This window comes from Balaenoptera borealis, assembly GCF_965194805.1.
Source record: "Balaenoptera borealis genome assembly, chromosome: 20".
Taxonomy (NCBI): Eukaryota; Metazoa; Chordata; class Mammalia; order Artiodactyla; family Balaenopteridae; genus Balaenoptera; species Balaenoptera borealis.
Genome location: NC_138879.1, coordinates 22,304,808 through 22,327,107, shown reverse-complemented (window position 1 = coordinate 22,327,107; position 22,300 = coordinate 22,304,808). Strand labels below are relative to the sequence as shown.

General features: G+C 41.2%; 1 protein-coding gene and 1 pseudogene across 2 annotated transcripts; one reads left to right on the top strand and one right to left on the bottom strand.

Moving 5' to 3' along the window:
* Positions 1–598: 598 nt before the first annotated feature.
* LOC309619318 (calmodulin pseudogene) lies at positions 599–1,134 on the bottom strand (annotated as a pseudogene). Its single transcript has one exon. The product of its transcript is annotated as a calmodulin pseudogene (transcript).
* Positions 1,135–11,232: 10,098 nt separating this feature from the next.
* Positions 11,233–21,706, top strand: CCDC43 (coiled-coil domain containing 43). Its single transcript, XM_082374424.1, has 5 exons — positions 11,233–11,524; positions 15,448–15,535; positions 17,022–17,157; positions 18,877–18,935; positions 20,094–21,706. Exons 1-5 carry the CDS (start codon positions 11,321–11,323, stop codon positions 20,279–20,281), a joined length of 675 nt encoding a protein of 224 aa, XP_082230550.1. The 5' UTR covers positions 11,233–11,320; the 3' UTR covers positions 20,282–21,706.
* The last annotated feature ends 594 nt before the right edge of the window (positions 21,707–22,300 follow it).

Genomic DNA, 22,300 nt, shown 5'->3' with positions numbered 1-22,300 from the left:
TTATTGGAAAACAAATATACAACTTGGAATGGATTTGAGGCAAATTGTGCCATAAGCAGATTTTCTTTAAGTGGCTAAAACAAAGTTTAAAAAGCAAGTAACAATAAAAGAAAATGTTTCTGGTACAGGACCAGCAGTACAAAAAAATAGTGTACGAGTACCTGGATAAAACACCCGTTTTGCAATAGTGCAACTTTTAAGTACGTATTGTTGACTGTCCATAGTCCACGCAGAGTTACAACTCCACACTTCAACAACAACATGCTGACAGTTCCTAAAGAAAACTACTTAAAAAAAAAAGGCATAACCCAGATGTTCCCTCATTTGACCAACTCCATCTAAGTTTAGATGTGCAGAAGGGCTTATTAGATATATTCAGAGTAAGCCACATGCAACATGTTATTTGATCAATTTTTCTAAAATAAGGTTTCAGGACAATGACAGTAAGATAAGGGAAGAAAACATGGAGGAATGAAGTCCTAATTACTATACACGCATATTTTTTTTGACAATAGGGGGAAACCTTTTACAGATAAGTTACAAACAAAGAAAAGGCAAATAAACAATTTTGTACAAGAAATTTAACATATTTAACACATTCTGTACAATGTCTTCAGTTTGCTGTCATCATTTGTAAAAACTCTTCATAGTTTACTTGACCATCACCATCAATATCTGCTTCCCTGATCATTTCATCAACCTCTTCATCTGTTAACTTCTCTCCAAGGTTTGTCATCACATGGCGGAGCTCTGCTGCCATTACCATCCTCATCAAACACACGGAATGCTTCTCTAATTTCTTCTTCACTGTCTGTGTCTTTCATTTTTCTTGCCATCATTGTCAGAAATTCCGGGAAGTCAATTGTGCTGTTACCATCAGCATCCACCTCATTAATCATGTCCTGTAACTCTACTTCTGTGGGATTCTGCCCAAGAGACCTCATTACAGTTCCCAACTCCTTTGTTGTTATAGTTCCATCACCATCCTTGTCAAATAGTGAAAAAGCTTCTTTGAATTCTGCAATCTGCTCTTCAGTCAGCTGGTCAGACATGCTGCAAGCGCTACCGGTCTCCGGGACTCGACTACACAACCACTCAGCTCGCTCGCTCCACTCGGACCCGGCTTATTTTTATTTTTAAAAATTTATTTATTTATTTATATTTTTAGCTGCATTTGTTCTTCGTTGCTGCGCGTGGGCTTTCTCTAGTTGCGGCGAGTGGGGGCTACTCTTCGTTGTGGTGCGCGGCCTTCTCATTGCAGTGGCTTCTCTTGTTGCAGAGCATGGGCTCTAGGCATGCGGGCTTCAGTAGTTGTGGCACGCAGGCTCAGTAGTTGTGGCTCGAGGGCTCTGGAGCGCAGGTTCAGTAGTTGTGGCACATGGGCTTAGTAGCTCCGCGGCATGTGGGATCATCCTGGACCAGGACTCGAACCCGTGTCCCCTGCATTGGCAGGCGGATTCTTAACCACTGTGCCACCACGGAAGTCCCTATTTTTAATTTTTATTTTTTTTCACATCTTTATTGGAGTATAATTGCTTTACAATATTGTGTTAGTTTCTGCTGTACAACAAAGTGAATCAGCTATATGTATATCCCCTCCCTCTTGAGCCTCCCTCCCACCCTCCCTATCCCATCTCAGAGGGCTTATTTTTAAATGAACAAACTAGTATTTTAAAACTTTGGTTTAATTCCTAAGATGGTAAATATCAAATATGATTTTATAAGAATATATATACACACACAAATACATAAAATATATTTATTAGTATAAATTTAAAGATACCCACATTGTGGTGGCTGGTCTCCAAGATGGCCTGCATTGACTATCCTCAACTCCTGATAGCATGCCCACATCCAACAGGGCTATGTACCAATACAGTATTGAGGAAATAATAATGTGTGGCTTCTGAGGCTAGGTCATAAAAGACATTTCAGTATCTGTAGTGCTGTTTCTTAGATCACCTGATATAGGGGAAGCCAGCAGCCATGACATGAGGACACACAAGTATGCCTGTGGAGAGGCTCGCGTGGAGAGGAAGGGAGGCTTCCTGCTAATAGCCGGCCCCAACTTACCCATCCTGTGATTGAGCCATCTGGCAAGCAGATCCTTCAGCCTTAGTCTAGCTTTCAGATGACTGCAACCTCACAAGAGATCCCAAGTCATAAAATCCCAGCCAAGCTGCTCCCAAACTGCAGGCCCGCAGAAACCCAGAGAAAATAAATGATTAGTGTTGTTTTAAGTCATTAAATTTTGGGGTGATTTGTTACACAGCAATAGATAACAAATACATAAACCAAAAAGCTGTTTGGCATTCTCTATTTTAAAAAATGGATAAGGGCCTAAAACCAGAACCTACCTTATCCTCACTGACAAAATCACATCATATTACGCTCCTTTTCAAAAACTCCGAGCAGCTTTCCCAGTTTGCTCCTCAGACCAAACCTCTCTGAGTCTTGAACAAGCCTAGCTCGTTCCTGCCTTAGGGGCTTTGCACTAACAGTTCCAAAAGGAAAATGGAACTTTCCTTTTAGGCATCAGATCAAATCTCATTTTTTTTTCCAGCTAGGACTTCTGAGACCACCCAACCTAACAGTAGCACCCCCATTCCTTGCCAGTTACACCATTTGGGTTTATTTTCTTCACAGCACTTACCACTATCAGAAAGTATCTTATTTGCTTTCTTGTTTGTGGTCTATATTTCCGCCCTAGAATGTAAGTCCGTAGAACAAGGACCTTTTCTGTTTTACTCACTGCTATATCCCCTAAGTAAAGAATTTAGTAGGTTCTTTTTTTTAAATTTTAAAATTATTTATTTTATTTTTGGCTGCATTGGGTCCTCTTCGCTGCGCGTGGGATATCTCTAGCTGCAGCGAGCAGGGGCTACTCTGCTGCGGTGCACAGGCTTCTCATTGCAGCGGCTTCTCTTGTTGCGGAGCATGGGCTCTGGGTGCGCGGGCTTCAGTAGTTGTGGCACACGGACTCAGTAGTTGTGGCTCACGAGCTCTAGAGCACAGGCTCAGTAGTTGTGGCGCACGGGCTTAGTTGCTCCGCGGCATGTGGGATCTTCCCATACCAGGGCTCGAACCCGTGTCCCCTGCATTGGCAGGCAGATTCTTAACCACTGCGACACCAGGGAAGCCCCCAAGAATTTAGTAGGTTCTTAATGAATATTTGTTGAATGAGTGAAAAAAAAAAATGAATCTCTCTGATCTTCAGTTTTTTTCATTTGTAAAGTGAAGATAATATTATCTACCAGGAAGTGAGGTTTTAAAGATTAAAGATGTGTTTAGCACAAAGTCTGTGAACAGAAAAAGGTAGCTTTTACCACTTGGCAAAAATATTTTGAGATAATAGTTCAATTTGTTCTCTCTCATTGTTTTTCTTGATTCCTGAGAGGAAGTGCTTAGAAAAAAAAAATCAGCTTATATCATAGAACAAGGACTGATTTCCCAATATCTAAAAAACTTGAACAAATAGATCCAGGAAAGATCAACCACCGAATTGAAAATGGGTAAGGGAACATTCATAGAAAAGGAAATACAAAGAACATTCAAATATGCTCAACCTCACTTAAAATAAGAGAAATGCAAATTACATCTATACTGAAATACCATTTTTCACTTAACAGCCTGGCAAAGATCAATTTTGCTAGATAGTGCCAAATTGCCTTACATTGGGGTTGCACCAGACTCCTATGTAAGGCAATTTGGCATTATCTAGGAAAATTACAAATGCACATATCTTTCCACCCAGTAATCCCATTTCTAGGAGTTATTCTAGAGATACACTCAGACATATGGGATATGACTTATGTAATAAAGGTATCTACTGCAGCATTACAGTATCTAGCAGCTATATGGTGTTTGTCAGACAAATACCTATAAAATAATGACACAGAAAAGGGCTGCACATATGTATTTAATTATTTATTTTACAAATACCTATGGAGTGCTTACTATGATGTTCAAAGTGCTTTAAAAATAGTAATTAGTTTAATCTCATAATAGTCCTTTGAGGTAGGTAGTAACTGCGCCCATTTTATACATGGGAACACTGAGGTTAAAACCTGCTTGAGGTCACACAGCTAGAAGGTGTCAGTGCTGGGATTTGAACCCCAGCAGCCTGACTTCAGAGTCCATGCTCTTAACATTGCTCTCTGCTGCCTCTCAGTGTAGGGCAAAATGGAAAACTGATACGGTGATATTAAAATCTGACAGGATAGATTTCAAGAGATAAAGGATTATTAGGAATACAGGTGTCATTCCTTGACGATAAACAATATGCCAGGGAAGAAATAACCTAGTACTTATATGACTCTAACAACATCAAAATATTTAAGCCAGAAATACAAGGGAAGACTGTAAAATCTACAAATATACTGGACATTTTAAGATACTTTTCTCCAAAAAAGATGATAGCTGAAACAAAAATAAGACGACATTAGCAACATATAAAAGATTCAATTATATAACTAACAAACATTAATATATAAATATTAGAAAATATGTTCAAGTACACATGGAACATTATAAAAATTGACATACTATGCTACTAAAGTATCAACCGATACCAAAAAATCGACACCATACAGAACACATCCTATGACCACAATATGATGAAGTTAGAAATCAAAAACAAAAAGGTAAGTTTTTTTTTTTTTTTTTGTTAAAGGATAAAACAAAATGCATTACTCTGGAATTTAAAAAACCACATTTCTAAATAATTCATGATAGGAGAATAAAACAATTACAATGGAAATTGTAATATATCTAGAACTGCAACAATGAAAAACGATATATCAAAAGCTGTGAGATTCCTTTTAAAAAGTTGTAAAATTCAGCTAAGTAACCAGAGAGAAATATATGACCTTAAATGTATATGCTATATTAGAAAATAAGACAGACTGAAAATGAATCAGCTAAGTGTTCACCTTGAGAGGTCAGAAAATGAAGAGTACACCCAAAGATTACAGATGGTCAGAAATAATAAAGGATAGAAATTAATGAAATTAAGAAAAATTAATGAAATTAATGAAAAAATTAAGAAAAGAAAGAAAAAAGGAAAGAAAAAGTAGACTCCTACAAATTAGCATGGCAAAGACAAATGATCCAATAGAAAAACCCAAAAGGGATATAAACAGGCAATTCAAAGATGAGGAAATTTTTTTTTGACTTTTTTCACTCAGAGTGGTTTTTATTTGCATTTCTTTTATGGCTAATGATGTTGAACACCTTGTTATGTGCTTATATGCCACTTGTGTTTCTTATTTGGTAAAATATCTTCATGTCTTTTGCTCACTTTCTTTTTTTTTTTTATATCTTTATTGGAGTATAACTGCTTTACAATGTTGTGTTAGTTTCTGCTGTACAACAATGTAAATCAGCTGGGACTTCCCTCGTGGCGCAGTGGTTAAGAATACGCCTGCTGGGCTTCCCTGGTGGCGCAGTGGTTGAGAATCTGCCTGCCAATGCAGGGGACACGGGTTCGAGCCCTGGTCTGGGAAGATCCCACATGCCGCGGAGCGACTAAGCCCGTGAGCCACAATTGCTGAGCCTGTGCGTCTGGAGCCTGTGCTCCGCAACGGGAGAGGCCACGATAGTGAGAGGCCTGCGCACCGCGATGAAGAGTGGCCCCCACTTGCCGCAACTAGAGAAAGCCCTCACACAGAAACGAAGACCCAACACAGCCAAAAATAAATAAATAAATAAAATTAAAAAAAAAAAAAAAAAAAAGAATACGCCTGCCAATGCGGGGGACACGGGTTTGATCCCTGGTCCGGGAAGACCCCACATGCCGCAGAGCAACTAAGCCCGTGTGCCACAACTACTGAGCCCGTGGGCCACAACTACTGAAGCCTGAGCGCCTAGAGCCCGTAGTCCACAACAAGAGAAGCCACCGCAGTGAGAAGCCCATGCACCGCAAGGAAGAGTAGCCCCCGCCCGCCGCAACTAGAAAAAGCCTGTGCGCAGCAATGAAGACCCAACACAGGCATAAACAAATAAATAAAAATTAACAAACAAACAAAAAAACAAAGTATATCAGCTATATGTATATATACATCCCTATATCCCCTCCCTCTTGAGCCTCCCTCCCACCCCTCTAGATTGTCACAAAACATCAAACTGATCAAAGATGAGGAAATTTTAATGGCTGATAAATGTATTAAAAGTGCTCAGACTCACTAGCAGTTAAATGCAAATTAAACTAGTAATGCAAATTAAATTAGATGCTCTTTCACACCTCTTTGGCAAAAATTAAAGTATATTAAAAGCAAGTTTTAGTAAAAACGTGAAGGCAAGGGTGGGAATGCAAACTGGGACAAGCCCTTGGGAGAGCAATATGGTGATATCCACAAGGTTTATGCCCTTCAACTCAGCAATTCTGTTTCTAGGTATATGCTGGTCTCCAAAGAGAGGTGTGCATCCCTCAGACACAAGATAATCACAGAGGTACCAAAAGGAAGCATTAGTATTTAAATATATTTTTTTATCCAAAAGAAAAACAAGTAAGTTTTACTAATCGTTAGGAAACAGACTGATGCTGGTGCCCTCCCTGTGCTCTTGTCAGAGATCCTGGGTTAGGAAGTAAAGCAAATGAGTTATCTGGGTAAAGGGTAAGGGAGCTTCATATTTGGAGGGGTTGTCTGTGTTTTCTTTTCAGGGTTTGGTGGCGTGTTTTTCACTGTTCTCCACAGTTTACATATCCCCAGATAAATGGAATTACAGATTATGCTATCTGGATTTTCCTAGCCCCCAAAAGTGAACAAGAGGCTTAACAAGATTCCTCCAAAGAAGCAAGATTAAGATTACAAATAATCCTAATGACTCACACACAAGTGTGAGTACAAACTCTCAGGTTCAATGAGAGAGTCAGCTGGTCAATGGGTGAGAAAAATCACTGAAGTTCAAGAGAAACTCTTGCCAGTAATGAATCTTTAACACTACTGAATTCATAAAAGTGGTTCAGACGGTAAATTTTATATTATGGGCATTTTACCACAATTAAAATTTTTAAAAAATAATAAATAATAAGGTGGGAAAGTAATGAAGCATATTCAGCCACACTATTTTCACTAATGATTTTTTTAAAAAAATATTAATTATTTGGCTGCACCGGGTCTTAGTTGCGGCGTGTGGGATCTAGTTCCCTGACCAGGGATCGAACCCGGGCCCCCTGTACTGGGAGCACAGAGTTTTAGCCACTGGACCACCAGGGAAGTCCCTCACTAATGATTTTTGTACTACAAATAAATAAATATTTGTAATATATTATTTCCTTCTCTTTTCAATTGCCCTTTTTACAGTTATCTTTTTGTATATCTTATGATGGTCATACTAATTTGGAATAGTGGTTCACATATGTAATTCATAAATAAATACATATTCATATTTTAGGGGTGCACAGCAAAAATATTTTTACTGCTAAGAGGATGTGGCAAAAATATGTTTGACGCTCACTGGCCTAGAGAAACTTTTCCACAGGTGGGCAAGGAGACATAAAAAAGAATGTGACTTGAAGCACTGTTTGAAGAATTGGGAAATAATCTGAACATCCATCAGCGGAGGAATGGATCAGCTGGGCTATATTCAAGCGGTGGAATACTATGCAGTGCTTTAAATGAATGGATAAGAGCTACATGTATCAACATGGGTAAATATTTTCAAGATCTTAAGTGAAAAAAGCATACTGCAGAATGAGAAGTCTAACATGCAAAACAATGTGATATATTGTTTATGGATACATACACATGGACACATACACACATACATTATAATATGTACTACATATGTAGTAATATGTACTATGTTTAAAAACATTCAAGAGGAGGACAAATACCAAATTCAGGAATAGAGGTTACCTCTTGGTAGGGAAGGAAGAAAAGGAGATTGGAGGCATTATTTCTTTAAAATAAAAAGATGGGGCTTCCCTGGTGGCGCAGTGGTTAAGAATCCGCCTGCCAATGCAGGGGACACAGGTTCAATCCCTGGTCCGGGAAGATCCCACATGCCGCGGAGCAGCTAAACCCGTGCGCCACAACTACTAAGCCTGCACTCTAGAACTCGCGAGCCACAACTACTGAAGCCCTCAGGCCTAGAGCCCATGCTCCGCAACAAGAGGAGCCACTGCAATGAGAAGCCCGCGCACTGCAACAGAGTAGCCCCCACTCGCCGCAACTAGAGGAAGCCCGCACGCAGCAACAAAGACCCAATGCAGCCAAAAGTAAAATAAATATTTTTAAAAGATGCAAGGTAAATTAATATAACAAATAGCTCATACTTTTAAAACAAGATGTTTTAAAACTAGTCTCCCTGAGTTCTCCTCCTCAGTGACGACCATCTTCACATTCCCTTGTCTATCTTTCCAGAGATATTTTATGCACATGCCAGGTCAGATATGTGTGTGTATTTCTCCCCATCCCTCCAACTATTTAAACACAAATGGTAGCAAACATTACATACTGTTCTGAGCATCGCTTTTTTCTTTAATAATGTATCTTGAATTTTGTTACATGTCACTACATAAAGAGCTTCTTCCACTTTTATGGCTGCACAATACTTCTTTCTGTGGCTTTTTTGAGTCAGTCTCCTATAGATAGAATGTAGACTATTCCTGTCTTTTCTGTGGCTTTTTTGAGTCAGTCTCCTATAGATAGAATGTAGACTATTCCTGTCTTTTCTGTGGCTTTTTTGAGTCAGTCTCCTATAGATAGAATGTAGACTATTCCTGTCTTTTCACTACAATTAGCATCACTGCAACGAACATCCTTATAAATATGTCATTCTGCATGTACATGCATGTATTATAATAAATTCCCAGAAGGATAAATGCTGGGTCTTTTCAAATTGCCCTCCAACAAGATTGTACCAATTTACTTTCTGCAGAAACATTTTCCAGTGCCTGTTACCCAATCTCAGATTAACACAGTATTATCAGACTTTCAAATCTGAGAAGAAAACATGTTATCTCATTGCAAGTTTTATTTGCATATTTTAAAAATTATAAATGACACTATTTGTTTTACAGTGTAAAAAGCCATCTTGATTTTTTCTGTAAGCTTTCTGTCATTTGTCCAGTGGTATGAATTGGTTTTTTGAACTATAAGCTACAACTTTTGTAATAAAATAGCCAATGAGGATTTTTTAAAATGCAGGGTCTGTAGAACCTTCACTCAGTTTTGTAAGAAGTTTCTAGGATGTCTTCAAAAAGCCTTTGTGCACTGTACCAATATCGATTTCCTGATTTTGATATTATACTATTGCTATGTAAGATGTTACCATTGGGGGAAACTGAGTGAAGGTGCACAGGTCTCTATGTACTACTTTTGCAACTCCCTGTGAGTCTGTAATTATTTCAAAGTGAAAACTTAAAAAGGAACAAAATTTTGTGTTCCTTTTTCTTTTTTTAATATTTATTTATTTGGTTGCACCTGGTCTTAGTTGCAGCATGCATGTGGGATCTAGTTCCCTGACCAGGGATCGAACCCCGGCCCCCTGCATTGGCAGCTTGGAGTCTTATCCACCGCGTCACCAGGGAAGTCCCCTGTGCTCCTTTTCTGATCGTGGGGGCTCTGACCTCCAACTATGATCCTTGAGTCATGATGGCTCCCAAGTCTGTTAACCAACAAACCCTACCTGCAAGACAGCCACTGGGTTAGAAAGTACATCTGAGTATCTGAAATAGGGGCAAGTCTTTGGGGGCTGACTCTGGCCTCTGACTCCATTACTGTCACATTCTAACTCAGGGAGCACACAGAAGCCATGGGGCTAATAGTCACAGTATCCTGTATTTCTACTGAGCTTTACAATGTTCCATGTTCATTCATTTACATTATCCCAACGATAATAAGGGTAGAGGATTCTCTCAGGAGGTGCTCTGCCAGGTATATAAGACGCTTCCTTTCCTTTTGTTGTCATCCCTTGAAAATCTTCTATCTGAACTCTGCTGCTCAGCCATCCATGATTCTCTGGAGGGCCCACACAGTGCCGTGCATCTGGGCCTGCTCCCTTTCTCTTCTAGTCTTTCTGCCTAAAGAACTCTCACTTGTTCTTCAAAAAAGTGAAAGTATCACCTCCACCAGAAGCCTTCCCAGATCTCCCATCTCCAGTTTCCAACTCCAATCCAACAGGCAATGTTAACCTAATCTTCTTCCAGGCAACCTACTGCAATCTCCATTAGACATTGAAACACATCTCACTGTATTGTCATGATTAAACATGTGTTTCCACTGAAGACCCTTTGAAGGGAGAGCTTTTGTGACATTTATCTTTATATTTCAGTGCCTAGCAGCAATGCCAATAAATATTTAGTGAATGAAAAAGTCAGGCCAGTGACCTGCCAGTCTCCTCTGCAGTTCAGGCAAAGCCAACCCGGGTTCTTGGGTAATTCATTTCAGCCCAGAGCCTGGTGTTTTGAGAGCCATCTGAGGCTCCGCCGGCTGTGCAGGAACACTTGCCTCTGGTTAGGCTCCCTGTAACTGTGTGACTCTGTGTTTCATTTTCCTTATCTTTACTATGTGGACAATAAAAGCATCTCCTCACACGGTTGTTGGGAGGATTAAAGAGATAATGTATCAGAAGGTCTTAGATAACGCTTGACAATGGGTAAAGAAGGCTCCTCAGAGTTATTTCTGTGTAAGTGTTGAGTGAGTGAATGAAAGAAATGACTCGAGGTTGCCTGTTCATTTATTGAGCACCCACTATGTGTCCGGTAGCGCATTAAGCACAGCATGTAAATGCAGAGAAGCAACGGCAGCACACTGGCGTGGTCTTAACACAGATTGCAGGGAATCAGGGAAGGTTTTCTGGAGCTTGAGTTTTCATACGGGAGGAGCATACAAAGGCGCAGGTGGTAGCAGTTGATAGACACAGTGGGCGTTCCCGACAGAGCCAGCTGTTTCCTCCTTGAAAGCTGTGTGGGAGTGGGTGGCTTAGCTTCCCACGAGTGGCGTGAAAGCGCGGCTTGGTGAGGCCGGTCGAGGCGCTAGAATCGAAGGTGAGTTCCAGTCCCGTTTAGTTATTAGCCGCGTGACTTTGGCCAAGTCACTGAACCCCTGCGAACTTCCCCAACTGTAAAAAAAGAGTCGGTTAAGACTCCTCACCAGCCAGGATTCCTGAGAGACCACGTGACCGTGCGTAAGCCAAGATGCGCTCTACTTAGAAGGTACAAAACGCCCCGGCAGGTCACTACGGGTCGACTAGATTCTACGCCCCGCGCGCCGGGGCGTGGATTTCGTTTCTGAGCACGCGCAGTGAGCCCGTGGCGCGGCCCGTCAGGCGCTGCGGTAGGCACCCTGGGGGCTGGCAGGACCCTGGCCCCAAGATGGCGGCGCCCAGCGCAGTGGCTGCTGCTACCTCTGGCGAGAGCGATGGAGGGGGCAGCGGCTTTGAATCGTGGCTAGACGGACGGTTGGAGGCGCTGGGAGTGGACCGAGCCGTTTACGGTGCCTACATCCTGGGTGTCCTTCAGGAGGAGGAGGAAGAGGAGAAGCTGGACGCTCTGCAGGGTATCCTCTCTGCTTTCCTGGTGAGAACCCCGGACACATTCCTTTAGCCTCTCTGCCGGCCCCTGTCAGTACTTCGTATCCCCTTTCCCCTACTTGGTGTCCCAGAGGATTAGTGGTCTCACCTGGGAGAGGAATACTCTTCTGAGCCCTGGGCCTCGGGGGAAGGGAGTTGCTCCCCATCCAGGGTTTTGGGAGCCGGAAGGTTGCAGGTGCATAGAGAGGAAAGGCTTTCCCTTTTTCTTGAGGACAAGGCCCTGTCAGATGCCTGTGGATGAGCTGGGTGAGTATTCTTCCAAAGGCGTTGAAATGTCTAAATGAGTTTTATCATAAACGTCTAACAACCAATTTCATTCCCATCCGCTGACAGTGTTCAGAGGGGGGAGTTAAGTGCTCTGAGATGTCTGTGCCCTTTAAGAGGCAGTGCCCCTGACAAAAGCCTGCAGGAGGTACCCTCTCGGTTTCCTATTTTGGAGGTAGGAGTCCGAAAAAGGTCAGTTTAGGCGGTAGAGGTCTTTTCACGCCTAGGCAGAACGGAAACAAATTTTGTGTTTGATCCTTTACTGTATTTAGAAATGCAGTAATCATTGGGGGGAGTAGGTTGGGGAGTAAGAGAGATCAGAGTTTTAAAGAAGAGAGATAAACTTGATACTTAGCCTTTTAGAAGCAGATTCAAGAATTCAGAAATGTGTGCTTTAAACTGTTTAAGTAGTAAGTCACCAGGATGTTCACTTTTCCAACCTGATCATTTCTCCTGTCCTAATCTCTACGTACACTTAACTTGGTGAAAGTGAAGTTCATTGACTGATCACGTGGTTAAAACATAACACTAGTGCAGCTGTCCCAGGGCCTCCTGGCAAGGGCCCCCTTTTAGTTCCAGAGCCTGCTCTGGTGAGATTGACCTATAAATGGGAAAGCCTTAACACAGCTTGTGATGCAACTCATAAGTTCAGTGGAAATACAACACAGTGGAATAAATTGTTTTCTTGAACCATTACATTGCAGGTCGTAGAGGGAAAGAGTAAGAGGCAAGCAATTTAAGTTACTTTTTAAAAGATTTCCCACTGGGAAGTTTCTAAAGATTCCATGAAAAAGAAGTTGAAGTAATTTGGGTACTCATTGGTACCAGCTCCTTGACCTGTTCTTTACATTGTATCATTACTTAGAACTGTATGTCTGCTGATAAAGGCAGGCATGAATTTGCCTTAGACTCTTAACAGTCTCTTGGTAGAAGAGTTATCTAGACCAGATTTGGTTCTTTGTATCTCCCTCTTGTTTGCATAAACTGCAGAAGACAAACTCATTTTTAAGGTGGCTTCCCTCCCTCTGCCCAATTCACACACCATGCTTAATTTTCTCACAGTTTTCCCAACCCCTTCTATGTAGAAAATGACTTTGGGAAGAATTGGCCAGGAATGATATGGGGAGGCAGGGGTCCTATCCATGAAAACTGAGGAGCAACTTTACAGGGCAGCAAGGCCAATGAATATGGTATAGACCAAACACATCACTCATAGCACTGCTTATTGTCTGTCAGTCAGTTGGGCTGCATATAAAAGCTCCCGACTATTGTACCAAATCCCATTCTAGGAAAAACAAAAGGCATAGCCAAATCAATCGCCATATTGGGCTAGATTCAATATTAGGAATTTAGAAGTTTGTCAGCAACAATTTGAGGTAAGATTCAAGAATAGTATATATAATTGGGAGCAAATGACAGTAAACAAAAACTTCTGTCATCCTTCCCTTTATTCCTTCTGATTGCACTTGCGCTGATTGATTTTTTTTTTAAGTCTTTTATTGAATTTGTTACAATATTGCTTCTGTTTTATGTTTTGGCTTTTTGGCCGTGAGGCATGTGGAATCTTAGCTCCCCCACCAGGGATCTAACCCGCACCTCCTGCATTGGAAGACAAAGTCTTAACCACTGGACTGCCAGGGAAGTCCCACGCTGATAGACTGATTAATTTGATAGACTGATTAATCAAATTTTTATAGACTGATTAATCAGATTTTTATTGATGGATTACTCTGCCAGGCACTGCCCTAAGTGCTTGGGGTACTTTAGGGAACAACACAGACAGAAATCCCTGCCCTCAAAGGGTTATATTCCGGTAAGGAGAGACATAATCAGTAAATTATATAGTATGTTAGAAAATGATTAGTGCTAGGAAAAAAGGAGCATTGTAAGAGGATCAGGAGTGGAATGGAGGGGTGAGCAATTTTAAGTAGGGTCATAGCATTAAGTAGGACGTTACATTTTTTTCTTCCAGTTGTATTGAGATATAATTGACATACAGCACTACATAAGTTTAAGGTGTACGGTATAACAATTTGACTTACATACATCATGAAATGATTATCACAATGAGTTTAGTAAACAGGATATTACATTTCATCGCAGCTGTTTATATACCAGCCTTCTAAATTGTAAGTGTTATGAGGCTAGTGACTGTTTCTCATTCATCTCTTAGCATTCATCTTAGTGCCTTGAATATGGCAGGAACCATCTGGATGAATAAATGAACGAATGGAGGAATGAACTTCTTTGGTTTGGATGAGGAGATTGGGGGAATAAACCACCTCGTCCTCCAAGAGTGCCCTTTCTCTTTTGCCTCTCCATTCCTTTTCCTACCCTTTTTTCTTTTCCTCTCCCTTCGCTTTTCCTGCTGGGGATCCTTGCAAGACAGAAACTCTGGACCAAAGAAGTTCAATATGTCTGGCATGCATGCTAAAAGGATGCAGGGTAGAGGATGGAATCCTTTGTTGGGTACAAAATAAGGATATCCACAGTAAGTCTGTGTTCTGCCTCTCCTTACTTTTCTCTGAGAGATGGTGTAATATAGTGGTTGAGAACGTGGGCTCAAAGCCAGGCTGCTTGGGTTCAAATCCTGTTTAATCCACTTATTACTTGTATCACCTTGGGCAAGTTACTTAACCTCTGTGCCTTGGTTTCCTCATCTCTAAATTGAGAGTGCTTCTTGAGATTGTTCTAAGAACTCTGAGAGTTCTTATGTATTTGAACAGTGCCTGACACGTTAGGAAATGTGAACACTCACAGCTCATCCTGAGGGGTAGAAGATGAAGATGGTGAAGGCAGCCATAATGAAGGTGGAGGGAAATAGCCATATTTGTTGCAATGCCTGTTCTTTGCCCAGTGGTGTAGGCCTTTTTTTTTTTTTGGCGGTGCACAGCATGTGGGATCTTAGTTCCTTGACCCGGGATTGAATCCTGGCCCACGGCAGTGAAAGCACGGAGTCCTAACCGCTGGACCACCAGCGGTTAGGACTGTAGGCCCTTTATACACATTCATCCTCTCTAAAATCCTGGGAAGATGTGAAGCTTGGAAAAGTTAAGAAACTTGCTCATAGATCTGGGATTTGAATTTAAGTAAGTCTGACACCAAAGCCAACATCCTTTTTGTCATACCATGCTAAGGAGGAAGATTGGTTGGTGTGCAGAATATGTCTGCTTATGAGAAATGGACAGAGGGATGGTTGTACAGGAGACCATCTACTCACTTAACTTCTCTTTATTATGGATCAGCAAGCTCGTGGATATGTTCCAGTAAGAAAGTTGATAAACTTTGGAGAGTGTTCTGAGTTGAGTAAATTGGCCAAGGAAGATTTCATAGAGTTTTGACTCAAGCAACAGGTTTTTGCCCCAAAAGGAGAAGGACTGCCCTGAGTTGGTGAGAATCCTTTCCTTTGGAGCTTGGCAGGATGGGGTGGGTGCTCTTGACCTAGCAGGTGTGGCTTCTGGGACTCACACACAGGATTACCTCTGTGTTTGGAGCCTCAGAAGAGAAACATAATCTCTATTCTGTGGCTCCCAAACCCTCCCTGTGATTTCTTCTCATCACCAGCAGGGGGAGCTCTGCCTTCTGCATAGACTTTGTTCAGGTTGAGGGCTCTCAGGAAATTAATTGGTCTACTTTTCCAACCAGGAAGAAGATTCCCTTCTTAACATCTGCAAGGAGATTGTGGAACGATGGTCGGAAACTCAGAATGTTGTCACCAAAGTGAAAAAAGAAGGTAGAGTTGGAGTTTTTACGTCCAATCTCCAACAACCTTTACTCTACAGCTGTTAGAGAAAGAGTTTTCAGTTTTCTCCAGTGGATGCTCATTTGCCCTAAAATAAGTTAAACTGGCAAACACAGAGCAGCTTACTTTAACTTTTTAACTGAACATTGGTTTTCTTTTTTCCTTTTACATTTTTCCGCTTCAGCTGACCATGGCTCTCTTCATTGTGGTTTTTTCTTTTTTCGTTTTCATTCCTCTTCCCACTCCCCCTTGTAGATTTGCTCTGCAGGTATAGGGTCAACTATATTTTCCCACCTTTTTCATATTCTCATTTCTTAATGCAAATTATGATTGGTCTTTTGCTTTATTCAGCTAAACCCTCCACTCTTTAAAATGAAAGAGATGTTACCATTAGGATGACCAGTCAGCTGCAGAAAGCTCAAATCATAAATCCAAACTTGAATAGAATCTATTCTAAGCTATCTATATGTTGGTTCTCAGTTGTGGCTGTACACTAGAATTGCTTGCTGTATGTTTAAAAGTGCCAGTGCCAAGACTTCCCTGGTAGCACAGTAGTTAAGAATCGCCTGCCAATGCAGGGGACACGGGTTCAATCCCTGGTCCGGGAAGATCCCACATGCCGCGGAGCAACTAAGCCCATGCGCCACAACTACTGAGCCTGCATGCCACAGCTACTGAGCCCATGTGCCTAGAGTCCGTGCTCTGCAACAAGAGAAGCCACCGCAATGAGAAGCCCGCCCACCACAGTGAAGAGTAGCCCCCTCTCGCCGCAACTAGAGAAAGCCCACGCGCAGCAATGAAGCCCCAACACAGCCAAAAATAAAATAAAATAAATAAATAAAAATAAAAGTGCCCCTGCCTGGGCCGCACCATGGACCAATTATATAAACATCTTCGGGGTGGGGACCCAGGCATTGCTATCTTTTTAAAAGCTCCCCCAGATGATTCCAATATGCAGCCAGGCATGAGAACCACTGCTTGACACCATTGCCTCCTTTCTTTGAGAATGGAGAAGTTAACAGATGATTTTATTTTAAAATAATCTAAGAATTTCACCTAGCATAATTGTCAACATGAAATAGACCAGCTTAAGTTGGTGCTAGGTTCCTTCTTTGGTTTCTGAGTTGAGAAGAGAGAAAATTTCATGTTTGGAGGCTTGATTGTCTATGGTTCTAATGCAGTGCTTTTCAACCTTTTTTTTTTTTTTAAGCAGCAGAACTTCAATATATAAAACAAGTAAAAGCAGGGCTGCTCTGATTGAAGACGGACATGAGACCTAAAGCCTGGCCTGCATGGCCTTTCCTTGCCTTTCTCATTGGCCCCCGAGGCACCTCCTTTGCACCCCAGAGCTCTAAGTAGTCAGCAGATGCCCTTGCCTTTACTCCAAGCACTGCCAGCGTGGACTAGTGGTTCGGTGAGCGTGTTTCCTTTCACATACAACCTTGTTGTCCCTCCCTTCCCTCCCACCACCTCCCAGATGAGGTCCAGGCCATTGCCACCCTCATTGAGAAGCAGGCGCAGATTGTGGTGAAGCCCAGGATGGTGTCGGAAGAGGAGAAGCAGAGGAAAGCTGCACTCCTGGCGCAGTATGCTGACGTGACAGACGAAGAGGAATATCCTTTCTGGAGTCTCAGCGCCATTCCCTGAGGCTTGAGCCAAAAGCCTTTGCTGGTTTACAGTGAGCTCTGGGAAGCTGCCAATCCCCCTCTATAGCTTAATTTTCTCCTCTAAAATGGCAGTGATCTATAGCCCTTGGTGGGCGTGAGGAATGATGTTGGAATGGTTGATACTGGACTTACATTTTTTAAGACACAGTCTATATGTTCCTGAAAACTTCAGTGTGAAACAAATAATGCCTGAATGGACCACTGTTATTGTGTTTTCAGAAAATATGCTCTAGCTATGATTCTTTATAGTTGATTTACACTTATGATTCTTTGTATTTGTATAATACCTTTCTATGAAGTACAGTGTTACATGTATAATCCATCTTTATATTTTTTCACAGTTGATAAGGAAACTGAGGCACTGAGAGATGAATGGGTGATCAGAGACAGTCAGAGAATTAATAGCAAAACCAGGACTAGAACCTGGATTTGAATTTGGATTCCCAAATTTGGAGCAGTTTCATTTGAATCTTTTTTTTTTTTTTTAATATTCCAGTGACCACATAATTAATAAAAGTGAGACTGAACCCCCAAAGTGAGACTGAACCCCCCAAAGCAGCACCAGAATAAACCTGGAATTTGAGTGGGGACTGTGTAAAAAGAAAGTGTTGCTGGTAGGGGCAGATTTGGTTCCCTGTGAATTTGAAATTTGTTTAGGGAATGCTTAGCTTACTGAGCCTGCTTGAATGGAGTGGACATCGTACCAGAAACGTCACTAGGTTAGGAAAGAATTCTTAGGCTCTTTGGGGCCAACTCCTCTTCTAGTTTTCCCTCATGATTTTTCTTGCCAGGTTTAGCAGAGCTGAGGTTCCAACTACAAAAATCTCATTTCTTGGGCTAGAAAAGAATGTTTTAAGCAGTGGTTCTCCTGGAGGACTTGTTAAAACAGATTGCTGGGCCTTATGCCCCACAGTTTTGGATTTAGTAGATCCAGAGTGGGGCCCAAGAATGTGTATTTCTCACAAGTTCTCGGGGAGTTCTGGGAACCACACTTTGAGAACCACTGTTTTTGAGGTTATCTTGCCATCCCCTGACTCCCAGGTAATGTGGCAGTCCACCCAGACCAGCTTCAGTTTCTTTTCAGCCTCTGACAGATAAGGATTTTACAGAAGCTCTGAGCAATCTCCCCCAAGTTGAGACCTCCAGAGATGACTCTCCTGGGTCTACCGTCATATCCCTGACAGAATCCTTCCATTCAGCGTGCTTTTGCTACCCATCACCTTAGTCACTATTTTCTTTTTTTTTTAAATTTTTATTTATTTATTTTTGGCTGCGTTGGGTCTTCGTTGCTGTGCACGGGATTTCTCTAGTTGCAGTGAGTGGGGGCTACTCTTCATTGTGGTGCACGGGCTTCTCATTGCAGTGGCTTCTCTTGTTGCAGAGCACGGGCTCTAGGTGTGCAGGCTTCAGTAGTTGTGGCATGTGGGCTCAGTAGTTGTGGCTCACAGGCTCTAGAGCACAGGCTCAGTAGTTGTGGCGCATGGGCTTAGTTGCTCCGTGGCATGTGGGATCTTCCTGGACTAGGGCTTGAAGCCGTGTCCCCTGCATTGGCAGGCAGGTTCTTAACCACTGCGCCACCAGAGAAGCCCAAATCACTATTTTCTGATGTTGGGTTGGGATGTGCTTACCTTTGTTTTCCATCCGACTTTCCTTAACGTCACTCACTGAAGCAGATGAGAAGGATGATTCAGGTGCCACCATGATGAGCACTGGTTCTGAGAAATGTATCCTTCTCTGTGTCCATCCCCATGTGTTTCTCCATAGAATATTCTTGTGGGTCAGTTTTTATTTTACTGTCCTTGCTGGGGCCTCCATTTACCTCCAAGGACACAGGTCAGGCCAGCATTGTGAGCCCCAGTCCTAGGACAGTACTAAATAGTCAATTTAGCAAGAATTTTCCCCAAAGAAAATATGTTAACATGAACTGTGAAGGGGTTAGTTTAGAGAAAGGATTTCTAAGGGAAAATGAGAATCTATATTCCTTGCGTATAGCGCTGGGTTTCCGAGCAATGTGGAAGCAAATAGAACAATACTGCAGTTTTGGTCTTTGTCCTCAAAGACCTTATAATTCAGTGGAAAGAGACTACAAACACTGAAGACTTTAAGTTAAAATACGGACAGATTGAAACATACGTGCTGAGGAAAATCCCTACCAACAGAATCACTTATGAGCAGCTTCCTAGAGAAGGTGGATTTAGAAATCCACCTTAAACGTGACGAGCATGGTGGATTATCTGAGAAGGGGGGTTTTTTCATGGAGACTTACTCATTTTAAAGCACTAAAGCAGAAAAAAATTATGTTTTAAGAGTAAAGAGGAGCTTGTCTGGTAGTAACAGGTTATGTTTTAAAGTTGTAAGAAATGAAGAGTAAAGTTTTTGGCTAGGTATTTTCTAACTGGTTAAACTTATTTCCTTAGAACATGATTTTCACTTAAGCTTTAGTGGTCTAGGGAAAAAGGCAACCTGATAAAGTTTAGTTAGGTTAAACAACTTAACTCTTTTCAAGCATTTTAATAATGCCAAGTACATAAAAATTTTGCCAGTTACTTTAATACTCTAGTTACTGAAACTAGCCTGGATACTATACAATAATTCCATCAGTGAATGATATAAGTACTTATTCTAGAATGAAATTTCATTTTCATGAAATATTTAACACTCAGATAAGTCTGAATGAGATTTTTATTCTAAGTTTTTACTAATGGTAGTTTTAAGATTTCCCATTAGACCAAAGATAAACGTAAGTGTTTTTTTTTTTTAAGACTAGGGATAGGTAGAGAGTATTGAAGACTCAGCATGTAGAGAGACGACAGCAAGAATGAGGAGAGAGCAGTAGTTGAGACCTGTGTGACCTGGACCCTCATCCCTTAACTCACCTGTAGCTCTGTTTCGAAACACCAACGTGGAAGATGTCCTCAATGCCCGAAAACTGGAGCGAGACTCTCTTCGGGATGAGTCCCAAAGGAAGAAGGAACAGGACAAGCTGCAGAGGGAGAGGGACAAGCTAGCCAAGCAGGAGCGCAAGGAAAAGGAAAAGAAAAGGACTCAAAGAGGAGAGCGAAAGCGATAACCTTGGTCCACTCTATTCTTTCTCCTCATGAACTTGGTCAAAGGGAGAACTGGTTGTACACTTGTGTATTTAAGAGAAATGAGAAAACATTGCAAAAGTGGTTTCCCAAGGCATCTCCCCTTTTGTTTACATGGTCAAAAGGAAAATCACAAACACTTCAAATTACAAAATGTGCCATGTCTCTGTGGTGTGGGTAAACAGATTATTGTAGTTGATGTCTGTACCAAAGATCTGGAATGGGGGCAACCTTTATATTTTAATACTGAAGTCCTGTACTCCTTTTGGCCACTTTAAAAAGTCTTCCCTCACCTGGGATAAAGAGCAGGAATATTCAGAAAGCTGACAGTTTTTGTCCTGAAGGAGCAGAATCATGACCACTCCTTCCCTGGGATGAAATGTAGGAGTGTCAATTGCTTCAGAAGTAGTATTCACCCCTAAATGTATTGTTTTATGGCTGAAATAGGAAGCTGATGAAGAGCCCTACCTGAATCCAGACTTTATGTTACATGGCAACAAACTGAAAAATGAGAAGTTATTTGGTGGATGTTCTACATTTGAGATTTTTTAAAAGTTTCAGCCTATGGTAGGAAACAAAGTGTCTTTTAATAAGAGATAGTTATATATTTTTCCTCATCTGGGCTGTGATTTTAAGAAGGATGTGTCAGTATTGAGTGTAAGGATATCATTGTTAGCTAGATTCATTTTTTATAATCATGAATCCTCTTGAGTGCTAGTAGAGATTTTAATCCTGATCTGCCCTAAAACATATAAGGACCTGATAATTACAAGTTTAGAGAAACCCTTTTAAGGAAGAAACACTGGAAATCTCTGCTAACACAAAGATATTTAAGAGTGTACATAGTAGGTGCAACAAATTTATTGAATGAGTGAGTGAATGGAAAAACTGCTTGGGAGAGTCAAAAGTGAGTAGGAACTCTCCTCCATGTCTACTTTTGTCACAAGCCACATTCGGTTGTAAATAGGCCTTTCCCTACTTCAGGCAGTAGACTGTCAAGAAGCCTGAAGACAGCAATTCCTCTGTCAAGACAGAAAGTAGATATTTTATACCAGGGGTGGGCAAACAACTGCCAGCAACCAAATTTTGCCCAGTCTGTTTTTGTATGGTGCAAGCTAACAATGGATTTTACATCTTTAAAGGGTTGTAAAAGAAAGAATATGTGACAGAGACCTTATGTGACCTTTAAAGCCTAAAATATTTACTACCTGGCCCTTCGGAGAAAATGTTTGCTGACCTCTGTTTTATACCATTAACTAGGAGATTAACAAATATTTTTACCTTTCTGCGGAAGGTAAAACGCATGGTTAAGGAAACGATGTGTCACCTCTATACACTCCTATAACCGTGGCATTGCAAAATTTTTTTTAAAATAACCACCTTTTAAAAAAATAAACTATTTAAATCACTGTCTTCTGATTTATTCTGATTCCTTCCACCTGGAAGTGAGTTTGTGGATAGTCACTTAGGAATGGGTTTGAATTTTACTTATGTTTTGATTAGCCCAGTTATCTCTTCTGCTAGTAGAACCTCTTCCTGGAATCCATAAATTCTCTGCCTCAGTTTTCCTTTCTATGAGTTGGATATTAGGAGATCAGAAAGATTACCTTCTTTTTTGGACAGTCAGTAGATTGGCTTTGAAGTCTCTGAAGTACTGTTGGAGTCTTAGTTTCATATGTGGCTGTGGCTACAGATAGCATATGAGAGAGCCTATTTTAATTTAATAACCCATATTTTGGATTTTTGGTTGGTTCTCACCTTCATTTTGGTCTCTGAAGCAGAGTCAGGTTATATCCATAGACCCCTGAAGGGTTCTAGTTTCAATCTGTTATAACAGTAGGCAATTCTTTTCTTCTGAGACTCTATTACATAGGTTATAGTTAGTGTACACTTGAACTAAAGCTTAAACAGAAAAAAAGGATAAGCTCATTAGTCTCTGAGTAAGGTTATCCACTTAAACTCAGGTGCCAATAAATCCTTTATGTCTAAAATATTCAATACTG